Source organism: Leptosomus discolor, chromosome 2, assembly GCF_034619465.1.
Source record: "Leptosomus discolor isolate bLepDis1 chromosome 2, bLepDis1.hap2, whole genome shotgun sequence".
Taxonomy (NCBI): Eukaryota; Metazoa; Chordata; class Aves; order Leptosomiformes; family Leptosomidae; genus Leptosomus; species Leptosomus discolor.
This window is the reverse complement of record NC_141392.1, coordinates 20537041-20554568: the sequence shown is the minus strand read 5'-3', so window position 1 is coordinate 20554568 and position 17528 is coordinate 20537041. Positions and strand designations below refer to the sequence as shown.

The 17528-nt window shown below is 37.9% G+C and overlaps 1 protein-coding gene across 24 annotated transcripts in view; it reads left to right on the top strand.

The window, feature by feature from the left end:
• NRXN1 (neurexin 1) overlaps nt 1-17528 on the top strand; it is a 719965-nt gene that overhangs the window by 180213 nt on the left and 522224 nt on the right. For 5 of the 24 annotated variants that reach the window (XM_086460685.1, XM_086460687.1, XM_086460698.1 and 2 more), the window contains one exon: nt 5199-5209. The exons of the other annotated variants lie outside the window; for them this stretch is intronic. In XM_086460685.1, coding sequence (XP_086316811.1) covers nt 5199-5209 — 11 coding nt within the window. The remainder of the gene's footprint in view (nt 1-5198; nt 5210-17528) is intronic. 24 annotated transcript variants of the gene reach the window in all.

Here is a 17528-nt window from a genome sequence, read left to right as displayed (position 1 = left end):
TAAACTTTTTTATTCCTTGCAGAAGAAACCTGCAAGTACTTATGTTTATGAGAAAACCTTCTGAGAAGAGATTTAACTTGCACCTTATCCTACTGCACAACGCATAGTAACAGAAAAATATATTTCAAAGTCAAACTCTTTGCTTGTATAGACATAAAGAGATCTTTAAGCAAGAGCTGGGATAACAAACCTTTGAACAGTGTGGTGTGAACTTTCAAATGGCCCACTTATAAGAACAATAACACAGATGCAGACTGAAGGCAGAGTACATCTACAGCAAAGGTGCAGCTTGCAAGACCCCTTTGCAGGCAGCCTTCTTTATTCTTTCCTGTTAAGTTCTTGCTGTTCCTGTAAAATACTTGGGCAATGACACAAAGAGCAAGATAGATGTTCTCGGTGGGTTTTTGTTTAGGGCAATCGTTCACATACTGGATCCTCCTCCAGAAAGTCGTTACTTGTGCAAAGTGAAACAGTTTTAGCAGAAGCAATAGAGTGCACTTAAGACGTGCATATCGCATAACCTTTGAGTTAAAACAATCTCCTAGCTATCCTAAGAAATGAGTTTAGCTCTCAGGTGAAAGGGGTAAATTGCATCAAAATCTTGTATGGGTATTTAAGCCCCTGAGTTCTCAAATTAAATGTGAGAAAAGATATATTTTTTTTTATCCTCCCCTGTCTGCTTAGTTTTATATTTATTTCATGTTTTCTTTGTGTTTTGTTATAAGACCTAAAACGAACTGTTTTGACCATTGTGAACATAACCAAACAGTTCTCTTGAGAGATAGGAGTAGGATTTTCCCCTTCCCCTTTTCAGAAAGAGTAACTGGAATGAGATGAGAAGGAGAGAGAATTCATTAGTGGGTTGGTGAGCGGCTTTAATACTGTGTTCATTCCTTGCTAGGTACATTGTGAAAGGTGATCAGTCTGTTAAATGTATGTTTCATACCTGTTCTACCTTAATTAAATCAAGTAAAATATTTCACTTGGCAAATGCTACTCTTTTAGCCAATATTGGCTGTCTTTGATGTAAGATTTCCCTGTCTCTGTTCTCCCAAAGCAAATTTATACATAAGGCAGCTGCCAAAGTGAGAGCACTGATATCATTGAAAGTATCTGGAAAAGAGAACAGAATCAGGATGGGAAATCAAAGTCCAGAAGAGGATAGGTCATTGTTCCTAATGGGGAGAAATAAGCTAAAGCAGCTGTTTGTATTCAAAAGTACAGGCCTATAGAGGAATGCATCTTTGTTATTTATTTGAAGTTTCGGCAAAAATTACTGAGTTAGAAGGACTGAGGATAGACTGTGAATAACTTATGTAGAATATCACTTCTGTTAAGGGGGGAATTTAATGGCCAGCTCACTATAACACTGTCAGATAAATGGACCTGGAGATAAAAATTCTGAAGCTTAAAACTGGCTTTTCCTTTTTGACTTATCTTAGACGTTGCTTAGCTGTGGCAACTGAAATAAGTAGAATCCTTGATATAGGAGAAATGTGTGGTCCTTCAGCTTTGACCTCTGCAAATGAGGCTGTAGTTATACACTATACAGAATCTGTATTATATTTACATGTTTTCAATTTATCTGCCATCAGTCTCATTGTATAAGAAAGTAATTTTGGGGACTACATGACAAAAAGATTCTCATCACTTGTTTAACCTTGGTCAAATGTTCTTGTGAATCCATTTTCTCTAATCCTTGTATTGGATGCATGCCTCACCATTATGCATGGTGAACTTCATGATCCTACCGAGTGTCAGCAACTATAAATGTAAAAGAGCTAAGTGGTTGGAAAAGTATGTCTTTTTGATCTGCAGAAGAACAAAATATTCCGGAACGCCTGTTTTGAAGAGGCAATGGCTCAAGATCTATGCCTTGCTGTCTAACCTTCCTTTCCTGCTGAAAGGACTAAGATGTCACTGGAAGTGAGGTACTTTTGGTATGATTGCATCATCATTCTATGCGTGCTTAACCCTGGTGCTCTTCCTAGCATGGAAAGGCAGCCTAATAAGAGGTTCTGAGCTTTTATAAAAATAATAGAGCTTTCTGTATATAGGCTGACATGCCAAATATCTTTTTTCTGAGGCATTTTCATTATTATTAAGCCTTTTCTCATTATCTGTATAGGTCTGGCTTTGAGTGTTTAATGTGTGGTAAAGATGATCTATGCTGTTTATTGGTACGTAATCTATTGAACAAGACCGAGCTGAGCTAGGAGAAGGTATGTAGCAGGACAATGCATGTAGAAAGACCGTAGTCTTGCTGTGTGTTTTGTAGCTTTTGAAAAGCTGATATTAATAGATGCAAGTACTGAGTATCTGTGTAGGTTCTTCTTTCTTGTGAGTGAATGAGGTTGGATGGGACCTCTAGGGGTCATAGTGTTCAGCCCCTCTGCTCAAGCAGAATCACCTAGAGCTGTTTGCCCAGGACTGTGTCCAGATGGCTTTTGAGTCTCTCCAAGGATGGAGAGACTACAACCTCTCTGGGCAATCTGTGCCAGTGCTTAGTCACCGTTACAGTAAAAGCGTTTCCTGATGGTCAGGCAGCACCTCTTATGTTCCAGTTTATGCCCATTGCCTCTGGTCCTGTCACTGGCCACCAGTGAAAAGAGCCTGGCTCCATCTTCTTTACACCTTCCCTTCAGGTATTCATATAAATTAAGAGTCTCCCCAAGCCTTTTCTAGGCTTAACAGTCCCAGCTCTCAGCCTTTCATCTTATGAGAGATGCTCAGTTCCCTTAATAGTTTCAGTAGTCCTTTACTTGACTCTTTCAAGTAGCTCTGTATCTCTCTTGTACTGAGGAGCTCAGACCTGGACACAGCATTCCAGGTGTGGCCTCACCAATGCTTTAGAGGGAGGTGTCGCCTGCTGGCAATACTTTATCTAATGCAGCCCAGGATACTGTTAACCTTCTATTATGATAAGGGCACCTTGTTGGATTGTGTTCAACTTGGTGACCACCAGGACCCCAGGTCCTTTTCTGCCAAGGTGCTTTCCAGATTACCATTTCCAGCATGTGCTGGTGCATGAGGTTGTTCTTCCCCAGGTACAGGACTTTGCACTTGTTTAACTTTGAAGTTCCTGTCAAGGTCCCTCTGAATGGCAGAATGACCCTCTGGCATATCGGCCACGCCTCCTAGTTTTGTGTCATCGGTAAACTTGCTGAAGGTGTGCTCTGCCCCATCATCCAGATCATTAATGAAGATGTTAAACAGAACTGGACCTGGTATTGACCCCAGAGTATGCTAATTCCTGGCCTCTCGCTAGACTTTGTACCACTGTTCACTACCCACTGGGTCCAGCCCTTCAGCCAGTCTTCAGTCCACTCACTGTCTGCTCATCCAGTCTGTACATCAACAGCTTGTCTATGAGGATCTGAAGGGACATAGTGTCAAAGGCCTTACTGAAGTCCAGGTAGATTTATGTACTTCTAGAAGCCCTGTTTGCCTTTGACATTACTCACCCGATTCTGTTCCAGGTGGGCTTTGGCTTTTCTAGCCACACCTCTGCATGCACGATGTCCCTTGTGTCCCTTTCAGATTACTTGTCTATTTGTTCACCTTTTGTGCGCTTCCTTTCTATGTTCAAGTCCCGAAACATTCATTTGATTCCTGAATATCTCAGATTGTCTGTGGTGGACATCTACTTTTACATGCTTCTGTTTGTGGATGCAGATTAAGAATATTCTGTGGTGTCAGACATGCTCTTATATTATATAGAATTACATATTTGTTCTGTTCCCTTTCTTAAAGATGAGAAGCTATGGACAAAGTTCTAGCAGTCCCAAGCATTTGCACTAGCCTTACAGATGGTGCAGGTGTTATGCACTAAGTGCTCCTAAAGAAACTCTTCTTGTTAAACAGCAGTTCCACAGCCATACTTTCTCTTAACTTTCTAATTACTGTATTTGCTCAATGGTTTGGTAACATTTAGGAATCTGTAATGCAAAAGGTAGAATTCAAGAGGTGTTAGGCATGTCTACTTCCTGAATGGCTCTTAACAGTCTTTTTAATTACATTTTGAATTTATATAAAATAGAGCCTAAAATCCAGTGAGGTAACCAAACTGCTTAATGCTGTAAAAAGAGCATCTAGTGGCTTCATCAGAGTCCAACTGTGGAACTTGCAGCTACGAGACTGAACACTTTTACAAGTATATGCTGGTAAATCACACTGAGAATACTGTTTTCTGCCCACTGCTGAATGATAGTAACACAAAAGTTGGTTAGTTGGTATACCTTTTTTTAATTTGGTAGTTGTTTTTTGGTTTTGGGTTTTTTTGTGTGTGTGGTTGTTTGGGGGTCTTTGAGGGGGGGTGGGGATAGGTGACTTGACTTCAGTGAAGATCTTGCTTGAAGATGTAACCTACTTATTAAAAATTTAAATCTTCCCCAAGCTATCCACAGCTCCTGATTAGTGTTCCACATATACTATATTTTTCTTTTCTCAATTAGATTCTGCTTATTGAGAAAGTAGTCTTTTGTGTCAGAGGTCTTTGCATATTTTTATAAGATTGCCATATTAGAGAACACTATCTGTCTTTGGGATAATAAGCACTATTTATCAAGTGGTTATGATAGTATTACAGTGATTGTTTCAATGTACAGAATTATGCTTCTCCAACTGATTTGCTAGTGGACTTTTAAATACTTATAGTGAACCTTGGCATGCTGGCTTTATATATAAAAAAACCCACCCAAACCCCAAAACAAACCAAAAAGCATTCTGCTGTGTTAAAGTTTGTTTATAAATAGGATAATGTATCTTGTGTTGTGCAAGTTGTGTTTAATAACTCACCCATACAATGTAAGAATAAGTGCTAACATGCCCTTTAGTAAATTGAGATACCTTGTGGTGCTGTAAAATTTGAAGCTACTACAAATTTCACTGTGGCAAATACATAGGAACAATATTATCACTATGTCCTTTTTCCTGTGCTAGTTTTTCTGTTAATTTGCAAAGTACTTCTAGAAGTGTCTAAGTAAAAGAAAAATGTTAAAACCAGTAGTAATACAAAATAGTTCTAATAAAAAATGTTAGGTACTATTTTGCTGCTTATATAAACATGCCATTGGCTCTTAACGCTTATTTCACTTACTGCAGTGACCAATTAGTAAGACGCTAGATTTAGATGTGGTTTTGTGTTACTGGCAAATATAGACATGACTGGTTTACAAAAGATGCTGCTGGGTTTTCAGGCCAAGAAAAGGTGGTGTGAGAGGTGCTGCTGACATCTGAAAGTCATTACAGTAGAATTTGCTTATTCCTGCTGATCCATGAAGTAGCGAAGTTTATCTATAGGCTTTAGCTGCCCATCCTAGGCAAATAGCTCTCTCTTATGAAATATTGTTTTGATTTTGAATAAATTAGATGCTAACCTTTCCATAATAAATACCCATTTGTTTCAGAGGTATGAGTCTAAATAGCAAATCAGTTTTATTACTAAGTATGCAGTAGTCCTTGCTTACAATTCTGTGGGTTTTAAGAAATTGTAAGGGATTATTAATGGTTTGTTCTCCCTTCCTTCTCCCAAGCAGCACTTTTAAAGGGAATCTGTACCAAATTCAAAGGCTAAAACTATATATTATAAAGGTTTGTGTATAGTAAAACTAACCCCTATGCTATCATTTCAGTGGGTTAAAAAAAAAAGCTGAAGAGCTATGAGTCCTTGTAGGACCTATCCCTATTGTCAGCTGGTATTTGAACAGTACTCAGAGGTGTTAGAGCTTAGCACACACACGTGTGTGTGTGTGTGTGTATGTGTGTGTGTATAAAACCCTAATAATACTAACATTTAGTTATGGAAATGGCAGAGAGGTATGTATTAAAAGCTGAGGTGTCCATAGTGAATTTCAGTTTATTGTGACAGAGCAAGGCACAGGGCATGATCTTCAGTGCTAGTCTTAGGGGGTTCCACACAAAGTTAAGTCAGGTTGGGGGAACCATCAGCTTTTTTTGCTTAGCTTTGCTTTGGGGAGAAAGAACCTTACAAGGTCTATAACAGAAACTATGTGACTGGAAGAAATATCACTTCTCCCTCACCCCTCAAAAGCTCTGTCCTTGATTGTCCATAAAAACTTCTGCAGGTTTTTGGATGTAAAACATTAATGAACATGTGCTTTGAGATACTTTCAGTATAACTCTAATTATTCAGTATTTCAAGTCTGAATTTTACCTGTTAGCCCTGAACTTAATTATTACTATCCAACAAACAAATCATTGCCTTCCTGATTTTTACAGTCTGGACAAGGATGAATAGTCACTTCTGAAGAGCTGTAAAGTCCAGCCATGCTGACAGGAGCTGCTCTGGTTTGTGTGTGTGACTTCAAGAGAAGATGGTAAAAAGCATCTTGCAAATGATGCTGGTGAGGAAAGAGAAACAGAGCAAAGGCCTCCTGAGAATTCCAGCATCTGGACTTTGAATATGCTGAAATAAAGCTCTGAAGGAATTGTAAACCTGAAAAAAAAGAAAGATAAGAGGCCTGCAGTAGAAGTAGTAGTGGGTTCTAAATTAGATTTGAGTAGCTGTAATGATAGGGCAGTATATAAAAGCAATTTTGAGACTTGTGTTGCTGCGAGAAGCTACTAATCCGTGTTGTGCTCTAGACAAAAAATACTGAAACTTTAGTGCTTTTCAGAACTTTTTTCTATTGTCCATAGATGTTTAAATATATAGGAAAGATCCTGTATGTGATTCTTCTACAGCTTTTGAGACAGATTCTTGTTTGGTGGACCTGGTCAGAAGTCCACAGGTTTCAGTAAATGATAATCTTCTCCAGCAGGATATCTTAACTGGGGAGAGGGGTGGTGTCTCCAAAATGCTGTCTGATTATGCTACAGAAGCATTACATCCAGGCTGCCTGATATTCAAAACTTAAATGAAAACTGCCAGGAAATCTTGCTGTATCAACACTATATTTGTTACAAAGTGATTTGGATGAGTTGATTGCACTGGTGCTTTACTTGCAGTCTTTGGAATTGATTTATCGGTGCAACTTGGCACAAATTTAAATCTCTGGCTATTTTTGAATATCACTCCTCACTGATCTCTGCCAATGGAGTAAGATAGGCTTTTCCAATTAAATATTTAGAATATGTGGTTCTTATGGAGGGCATTTCTTCATACCTCATTTGTTTTATATAGGCTGTCACAAGTGAATTACAGAGCTTTCATCGACAGAGTGTGTTGAACCTTATACCTGAGGCAGCTGGAGAATGCATGGAGTTTTTTTGCTTGTTTTCAGGAAAGAAATAATACTTTTGATTAAAACCAACAAACTTAAGTACCATAACTGTAAATTAATGCAGAACTAATTTATAATAGAATTTTCCTTAAAAGTAATGAAGGCTTTAACTCACAAGTAGTTAATGAGCATGTCTTTCATTCTTCAAAAGAAAAACTTAGAATTAGCTGAAACAGTTATCTTTGTCATGTTGGGTGAGAGAGAATTTTTGGGCTGAGAGTTAGGGTTGCTGTCCAGTTATACTGTGAGAATTAAAGTGGAAAGAAATTACAGAGAGAGTTTTTGAGTCTGTTAGGAAGGCATGCTGATAGCAAATATACTTGACTAAGTCCGTTAGCTACCTGATCATAGTGAGACCCCACCTGGAGTAGTGCATCCAGTTCTGGGGTCCCCAGTACAAGAAAGACATGGTTAGAGCAGGTCCAAAGGAGGGCCACAAAAATGGTCTGAGGGCTGGAATACCTCTCCTGTGAGGACAGGCTGAGAAGGTTGGGATTGTTCAGATTGGAGAACAGAAGGCTCTGGGGAGATTTTATTGCAGGCTTTCAATATATAAAGGGGGCTAATAAAAAAGACTGAGAGACCCTCAGGGAGAGAGAAGCTTATAGTGACAGGATAAGGGGCAATGGTTTTAAACAAGACAGTAGATTTAGATTGGACATAAGGAAGAAATTTTTATGATGAGTGTATTGAGGCACTGGAACAGATTGACCAGAGAATATGTGGATGGCCCATCATTGGATGTGTGCAAGATCTGGGGTTGTGAGCAACATGATGTAGTGGAAGACAGCCCTGCCTGTGGCTTTATTTTTTATTTTTTTTATGTTTGTCTTTTCTCCCCCTCCCACCTCCTTATAACTGCTGCTAGATATCATTCCTGTACTGACATATTCCTGTACTTAGTAGGTTGCCACTAAGTACTGTTTTTAGTATATTACACTTTGTTTTTACATAGCGAATGGCCTTCTCAAGCAGACTTGGTAGTTGCTTTTATCTCTGCTGACCATACTGTCTTTATACAGCTTCATTAAAATTACAAGTTGCTTTTAAACCGTTGTGTTTTGCTGTTGTGTTTAAATGGCACATTTGTGATGCCTTTATTTGAATATGGGTATCAAGCTACAAGATTATCCTCTAAGAAAACAGACACCAGAATAACTTTTTAGCTAAATGAGGGATCACAGATTACTCGTTTGTCAAGTTTAAGTTGGAAAATGTTTAAATCCACAGGTGAGGGCAAAAACAAGTATCCTTACAAAAAGCAAATTTAATGATCAGCAGTGTGATAGACGGTGATCCACACTTCTAATTATTTTTCTGAAATATCATTATTTTCTTGAACTTGTAAGGCTTTCAATTTGAGGGTGATTTTAGAGGTAAAGTATTTAATAGCTTGTTAATCTCTTAACGGTGAGCGTGTCTCTTTTCTTTCTTCCTTTTATACCACTTGCATTGCTTCTCCTGCAAGAGCTTCAACCAAAGGAGCACATGTGCTTGATCTATAAGTAGATAAAGGGAAAGAATTTTCTTCAAAGTAATCAGTTTGTACTCACATATGTAAAAATTGTGATTTCTTTGGAGACCAGCAGCTAGCTTAGGCGCATAAAATGCGCTGGAGAGCAGATCAGTTTTTGTGTCTGAGATTTGATTTCTCTCTGGTCAGTTCTAAGCTTTCCTGTTGATTTGAGTAGCTTCATGTCTTTACATTCTTTTATGATTCCTTTCTGTATGAGACACCTATTTGCTGTTGGCATGCTTGTGTGTCAGAACAGAGCATAGTAGGGAGATGCTTTAACTAGTTTTAATTGAGCCACCTCAGGTACCAAAAGCTTCTAGCCATGACAGCATGGATCTCTGCATGATTAATTTACTTCTACCCTCATAAGCTTTGCAATGCTGCAGTAAGGCTTGTCAGTAAGATGATTTGTTTCTTCCTTCTCTAGAAACTGGGGCTTACAATGCTGTCTTTGCTATAGTAAGATGGATCATGTTAATAAAAACAAGAAGAATGCAAAATAGAAAGCCTCAGTTTGAGGAACTGACCTACTCTGGAGCTATGATGATGCATCAATCTGAAACTTGGTGCTAAGTGAGAGCAAAGGAGTTATGTAGTTTCTGACTGGGCAACACTGGTTTCTGTAAGACAGAGAAACTGGTGTGAACAGCTTGGGTCACAAACCATGGAGTTCTCTTTCTGCATGCATGATTGTGTAGTTTTTAGGGAAACTTGGGGTGGGTTTTGTCGTGGGTTTTTGTTGTGGTGGTGTTCTTTTTGATTTGGGTTTAGTTTCTTTTTGGTTTGGTGTGTTTTTGTGGTGGGTTGTGTTTGGTGTGATTTGTTTTTGTGTTTGTGGGTTTTGTTTTGGTTTTTTTTTTAACCGAAAGGTCTCATCTCTAATATTTGAGTATTATTTGAAAGGATTGTCACTTTGCAAACAGCTTCTTAGCCAGACTGGAAAAAGTGAATGTGGCTTCTCTTCCATCTGTACAAACAGAGATGCATCATAATTCATTTTCAAATGTAATTGTGAGATTCCTGTTCATGATTACTTGTTAAGAAACTGTAACAGCATAAGTAGAAGAACAAAAATTCAGTGTATTTAATGTTACACAAAAGTCTTTCAAAGTTCTGTATTCCAGATAGTCCAAGAAAATCCTCAAGATAAAATCCTGGTTTAGATTTTTGTTAGACACTATGTAACTCTTTACAGTTTGGTCATATGCTCTTATGTATGTGTGATTTTTTTCTGTACTTACTGTTTTATTTCACTAAGCAATAAATGTTTGAGAAGACGTGTCTTGAGGAAAGTAGAAAGAAATCAGTTCTAGTTTTCTTAGGGATTTGAATCTTGAGAGCTACAATCTGAACTATTTCTGTTAATTATTTTTGAAGTAAGGGATGAAACCATCTGTGTCCTCTGATTAACATTTTTTTTTAGAACCAAAACATTAGACTTTTTTTTTGAAACCGAAAAATTCCTGCAAAAATGCCCTCTCTGTAGTTCTGATTTAACAATGAGTGCTGTATAGCTGAGCATCTGCTTCCTCATTCAGTCCCACTAAAGGCGTTGGTAAGGCTATTTCCTACATATCTCGGAGGCTAGATGCCAGAATATGCTTTTAGAAATAGGACTTCTGAGGGTGTTTCTCTATATTCCTTTACCTTTTTATATATAAAATGTTATTTCTGTGGACCTATTCCTGTCATTGCAGGCAAAATACTAGTTTAGTCATGCAGTCTGTACAGACTTGTTTCTTTCTGATTATTTTTTAATTGAAAGGAAAAATACATTTTCATAGAAAGCTGTCTAGTTACTTGTTTCCCAAATTCAGAAATTTAACAGCTGTGGGCAGAATAAAAACATGTTTAGGTCAGACACTTCCAGAAAAAAATAAATCCTCTCTCCTAAGAAATATTATTGCATTAAAACAATACAGAATAACTTGTAAAAACTGTGCTAAACTACTAATATTCACAATATTAAAACAAGCTTAATTGTTTTATAATAATAAAGGTAATAAGCAGCATAACTACAATTTGCCTGGCAACAGGCTCCATGTTACTCTACTTTTTTAGATGGTATGAAACTAAACTTCAGGTTTTTGGAAATATTAGTACTTTGTCTTAAAGTGGGATTAACAGATACAGTTGGTATGAAGAAATACTCTGGTTTTTAGTTGCAACTAGAAAAGAAAATACAGATCTTAACTGGATCAGACATGGAGATTTTCAAATACTGACTCTTTCAGGTCCTTGGTTGGTATGCTTACCTTGTAGCTACTGGAAGTTTTCTTTCATTAATGACTGGTATGTTGGCTAACCACAGAAAATTGTGTGGTTGATGGATTCTTATAATCCCTCACACTCTTAGCACTAAGTTATTAAAGAAGGGTCTTGTTGACTTTATTTCCTGATGCACAGCTGCAGTGAGATTGGAATGTATCTATTGATGAGTTATTTTTAACTAGTTGGCAATGACTTTGAAGCCAAAACGTTGTATTGACAAAATAGTACCTTATTTTTAAAACAATTAAATTCCTCTTACATTTCTCCATTATCAGGAGGTATTTACTTCAGGAAAACTATATTGAAGGTTTTCTGTAATAAAAAATTAACATGGGGGAAGAAATGGAAAGACAAGACTGAAGGAGGGAAACCCAGAGCAGTTGTGTTGGTTTTCAGTGTGTTCTCTATAAAGCCTGGCTGGACAATAGAGAAGACTGCAAGTTAGCATCTCTTAAGTGAGTGTTTCCAAGAGGCTCGGACTGTGGGCTTTTAATAATTCTGGCTGCGTACTTCTGACTCCCCTGTTTTGCTTGATGTTTCTGAACCACAAACGTTAGAACTTGCAGAAGCAATGTTTAGGAGGAGGTTCTTGAGACTGTTGGAGGAGATTTTCAGGAACAGGTTACTACTCCTTTCTCCTCAAACAATGCAGTCCAGTCGCAGCTTCATGCCCCTTTGGTTGTACTGTGAAAACTCAAGCTGATGACAGAAATAATTAGCCACTGATGGTAGCCACAATGATTTTCTGCAGCTGCCTTCTGACTGTTCTGTCATGTTCAAGTGCAACAAGCAAGGTGAATCAGGGTAAAAATAAATTTAGGGTAATAATCAGATTTAAGGTTTAATGCATGGCAACATAATTTTGGGAAGCTTCCTTGTCTTCCCTGTCAGCACTCTGTTACAGTGGTGCATAACAAAGGATGTACTAGAATATTAGTGATGTACAGAAAGCATGGAGGGGAGGAGGCGGCAACCCAAAATTCACTTTAAGTACTTGGAAAAATGAGCTGGTCTCTTTCTGGTATCAAGCCTGATTCCCACAGATGCCTTGCTTCCTGCGTTTGCTTTTCTCTACAAACACATCCTATTCTCTTCTGCTAAAGATGCCTATATGTAGAAAAAGTAGTTAACTCACTGGTAGGTGAGAGATATTTTAAACACAGAAAGAAAGCATAACTTTTGTTCTCATCCCCATGCAGTGAACAGATGTGGTTTTGTCAAAAATGTTTCTAAGACAGATACTTAAGGCCGAACAGATGATAATCCTCTGCATAATACCTTGAGTTTGTTACAGCATTAATGGTAATTATAGTACCCACTAACTGATTAGCTAGCAGAGAGCTAGAGTAAATATTGCGGGTGATCATAGGAAAGGGTATACTGTAAACATGAAATTTTTATATTTAAGAGGGATTTTGTTGAGAGCTGCTCTCGGTCTCTCTGAATAAAAACAAATCAAGCAGTTCAGAGGGAACTGTTCTTGATGACCTACCTGAGAGCGAGCATGGACTATGAGGGCAAAGGGGCTTGTGCAAAGTTCACTTTCAACAAATCTAAAAAGGTAATAACTTAGTTCAGCAGGAGAAGATTTAAGTATAGATTTTGAAAGATGAAAGCTGCACGTTAAAACTAGTGGATAGACTTATGCCCTTGAGCTGCTGTGGCTGATCTTTTTCAGTAGCTCTAACAGTAACTGCAACAAACTAGGTGCTGCATATATATATAGTTAATTGAAGAGTAATTGGAAAAAATGTTGATTTTTAGCATTCATTACAGTTCGTAATGTAACTTTAGTGTTTTGTGTTGCCAAAACTCAAATGTTTCCATTGTTATGTGGTGTATGGCAAGAGTATCCTTTCAAGTGTTAGGACTTCAAGCAGATAAAATCTATTCATTTATAGGTTTGCAGGGATGGTGGAGAAAGAAAAGTATGAACGTACTGTAGACTAATGATAGTAAAATAGATCCAGGCATGGCTGATTGCTCTTGAGCTGACTGTTAAGGAGGCGTGCTTGCACAGGTACCTCAGGTAGAAGCTGACTATTCGGAATCGCCACTGAAACATCTGTACTGAATTCTGAAGGCTTTACAGCATTTGGAAATCACTTTTACACAGCTGGTTTTGATGGGAAGGTTTTCTGAGCCATTACAAAACTAAATTATTTTAGGGCCTTGGAGTAAATGTGCTTTGAATTTTTTAAATTTTTTTTCCTGTTTGAAATACTTGAGTCTGGATTTTAAGCCTGTTTATAAATGAACTTGGGAGTTCTTTTTGATGGGCATCTTATGTTTGTTTTTTTATTATTAAAAATGCAAAGTCCTATGTTTAGCAATGTTAATGTCTCTCTTCATTAAAGCTTTTTAAGAACATGAGATATGTAGCAATTTTTCTCAGCTACTCAATGGCAGGGAAGAATGGCCATTCTCTAATTTCCTGATACCTGCAGTCGTATAGTATTTAGAAGTACAATTTAAGAGCTTTGAAGAGAGTCCAGTGCATAAATGGACTCCTCTTTACTGTCCTGGGAAAACTAGTTCTTAGCTGTTTTGCAAGGAACACATGGAATGCTGTAAAGTTGTGCTAAATTAGGTTTGCTTGTATCAGTGTTCCTCTGTGAGATTCCGTAGTTCCAGTTCTAGTTTTCCAACTATGTGATTCAGTTGATTTCAGAGCAGTTATTCCTAATTTTTCATTTCTGTAAGTCACACTTTAGAGAAGACTTTCATGGGACAAGAAGGACTTGCCAGAAAAGAACACTCTTTTAGAATCCTGCAGAGCAGTTGCAGTTGAATAAAAAGGTAATTTTGTGAAAGATAAAGCTTTCTTAAATATGCAGTAGCTATCATTTGCATTGACAACATGTTGGGGAATGGATTCTCTTAGTGCGTGTTACTCTTGGGAACCATTTTCCCCTCTCTTGCTTAGTGTATTTAGAGAATTGAAAAAAAGCTCTAAGGAATTTCGTGTATTTAGAGCATTAGAAAAAGCTGGAGACTAGCTGCACCTGTCCTGTCTCATCAAAATGATGGTGAGGTGATGCTTGCCAATATACCTGTGGGTGGGGAAAATAAAAAATGGGGTCAAACGCATTTCATGACCTGCTTTTTCTCTAAAGTTACTACCTCCTTAGCTTCTACTGTTTGGCTTTGTTGTTAGCCAGTGAATCCAGTTTCCTGTTTCTATGTACCAGTATTCTGTCTTTGAGTGCAAGGGGTGGGGTTGTTGGGGGTGGGGGGGAAACCCTTAATGACTTTTATGTTTCATTTAAGCAGGAGATTGAGGAACAAAAGGAAATACAATATCTGTGTGAGACACCAGAAGTCTAGGAGCCCTATTGGAGGGTGTGAATGCAGACCTTGAAGACAGCAGGGCAGCTGTGCAGTATACCAATTTGTGGAGAGTATCTACAGTCAGGGATATGGGAGGGGATGCCTTTGGAAAAGTATCCTTCAAGGGCCCTCCAGTGGTTCATCCCTCTGTTTCGTAAATAACTGTGGCCTGGAAGGTGCATGTGGAACTCCTCTTAAAGTTGTAGTGTTGCAGTTGTGGCAGGGAACTCTGCCATCATAGTGTGTGGAGGAACCAGAAGTCACTTTCCCCTTTTTCTTTTGTTAGCCTTAGCTTAAGTGTCTGTGCAAGAGTAATTAGACATGTAGCCTACTATGCAAGGAGTACCCTGCCTTGTAGTATCTGGTACCAAGGCTCAGGATTTTTGATATTCCTGCTACCTGAACTGAAGGAATGTATTTTGTTGTACAGCATGATCTTTTTTGATGTAAGAGATTTTGGAGTTATCAGATAAGGTTAGTGCCTCATGTACTAAAATACTGTCCACAACGATTTCATTCTTGAAAATCTTACGTATTTACCTACAAACATCTGTGTGTAAATAAATACATAACCATATGCATTTGTATATAGAAGGACAGCATGGAAAAACTTTTCATCTAAAATACAGATTTTGTTTTTCAAACCTATCATGTGGATCCTGAACTGAGCTTCAGGTTTTTTAATTCTTTCTTTGTTGAGTGTAATGAGGAATACAGTTGATAATAGATATAACTAGAGAGTTATTAATCCTTGGCAAAGAGTAAAAGCTCTACATTTCTGCAACCATTTTCACTCATTGCTAAAGTTGACTTAAGAATAGTATGGCTAATGCAAAATACTAGGTAACAGAAACACCTTGCATATCATTTGAAGGAAAAGGTAAGTGATAGAACAAGTTAGTATTGATTAAGGAGTTAAAGCTCATTCTCTCAATATAAACTATGTGGTGAGTTAAAAGGGTTTGAGAGCTATTCTTTCACTGACTCCAAGGTCGTTTTGAAGACACTGAACACTGCTGTGTTTCCTTGGATTGAAAAGTAACACCATGGTAGCTTGGTATGGAAGCACCATGGTATTTGGAGAAAGAATGGGCCACTAGCATGTTATGTCCATGACTGAACTCTTTTATAGCCAACTTCTATCAAAAGGCTAATATGGCTGAAATAGAATAGGGACTCTCAATTATAGTCATTCTTCAGTTTTGTATCAAAATGCAATCAATGTAGATGGTTTTCAGCGTGCACTCATGCTCTATACGTTTCTGAGTTGGAGTACAGTAGTTTGCGACTTGCTATTCTCACTTCTGAATGACTTCATGAAGGGGTTATACTGTTCAGGCCACTTGTAGACCTTTCTGCAGGGATAGCAGAGCATTTACAAAGCTACTTTGAGCACAGATACTAAGGAATGAAAACAAATTTCTAGTAACAGATTTCATTGAAGTCTGATTGCTATTTCCCTTCAAATTCTACTCCTGATTAGAAAAACTGCTGATTTTTTTTTTCTGCCTGTGTTCAGCAAAGTTCAGTAGGATTAAAGAGAATTTTTTTGAATTTGTCCATTCCAGTGTAGATAAGTTAGGTAACCTTGATTAAAAATCAATTTAGATGAAAGTAAAATATATTAATTGTTTGTTCTTTCAGTGCTCTATCTTGCAATGTTTCAGAGTATCCGGGTGTCACTGAGTGTGCAATAAGGGTCATCTAACTGATGGTATAAATTACCATTAAAAACAAAATCCCTGTAGTTCCATCTATTAGAAAAACATTCTTTTTTTTTTAATATATAGTAACTGGTCAGAATAGAGAAAGAGGGTAGAAAGAAATACTTTGTGGTGACAATGAGCTACGCGTACAATTGTGGTTCCATTGTGCTTGACAGCCTCATTAATTATTTCTCCCTTCCCTTCAGATAGTTTAAGACAAACCTTGCTGGTGGCACAAGTTTACTTCAGCTAGTGAAAACTGAAGCTGAGACAGATAGGAGTTCAGTGCTTCATCACTAGACATTGAAGAGGTAAATGAAACTGTGGTTGTAAATGGCAGATATTAAGAAATCATAGATGGTAAGAGAAGGCAATGAATGAGAGCGCTTGAACCATGCTTGTAGGCAGACTGATTCTGAATTGGCTTTTGCCCATCAGGAAGGGTAGGTCTTGTCCTGCTAAACTTGCTTGGAACCAGGGTTGGTATACAGTCAAAGTTCAGCTGACAAGAAAAAGGCAAATAGCCTATTAGTAGCAGTTGTGCGAAGAGTAAAGAACAAAGCAGGAAGCCTAATCATGCAAATGTATAGAGTCGTATTGTATCTACATTAGTGCAGCATAGTTCAATGTGTCACCTCAAACATGTTACAGAGTTAAAAAAATTAAATGCACAAAGGGGAGATAAGATACAGAAGCCAGACATTACCTTACAGAGAAAACAGTAAAGGGCATCAAAACTGAGGTAAAAGCTTGAAATACAAAGTATTCCCTTTTCCAGTAAGGAATCAAACTTGGCATCTTGCCTTGTTGTGACTATCAAAAATACGTATCAGTTTGAGAATTGCTTAGAGAAGTTCTTGAAAGAAAAGTTTTATCTACATTGATGAAAACCAAAGGCATTAATAAGCACCAGTCAAGACAGTTTTGAAATTGTCGGATGTCAAAAAGATGTAGTTGTGGGGAAGTACTGCTCTGTAAGTATTTGATTATTGATATTTTGTATCTGTTTAAGTACTGGTATTTTCTTCAGCCATTTTAACTACTGCAAGGGATGTGATGCTGAGTTTCAGTGCACATTTAGGCCCGACTCACGCTGCTGCTGTTGGGTTTTGAACTGATTTCAGTGTTCTGAGCCTGTATCTAGACTGATGAGTATCTGAATTATTGCCACAAATGCTTCCTGCTATGCTTGATGAGTGTCGGAGGTGTGTTTTCTTTAAACTGCTCACTGTAACTCTTACAGGCTGTTAAATTCTTCAAAGAGAATAACTCCTTTTCTCTTCTTACGTGGACAGATTGAATCTGAGAGAACCCAAGCAGCTCATCTTACATCTTCCATAATGGCACACTGTTGTGGGACCCTGCTGATTGCTTGTATATTGGTGTGCATCTGATCTTTTCATTGCTTTTTACCTCTCTTGTTCTACACTTTTGAATGATGTAATTACTTTGGTGCTTCAG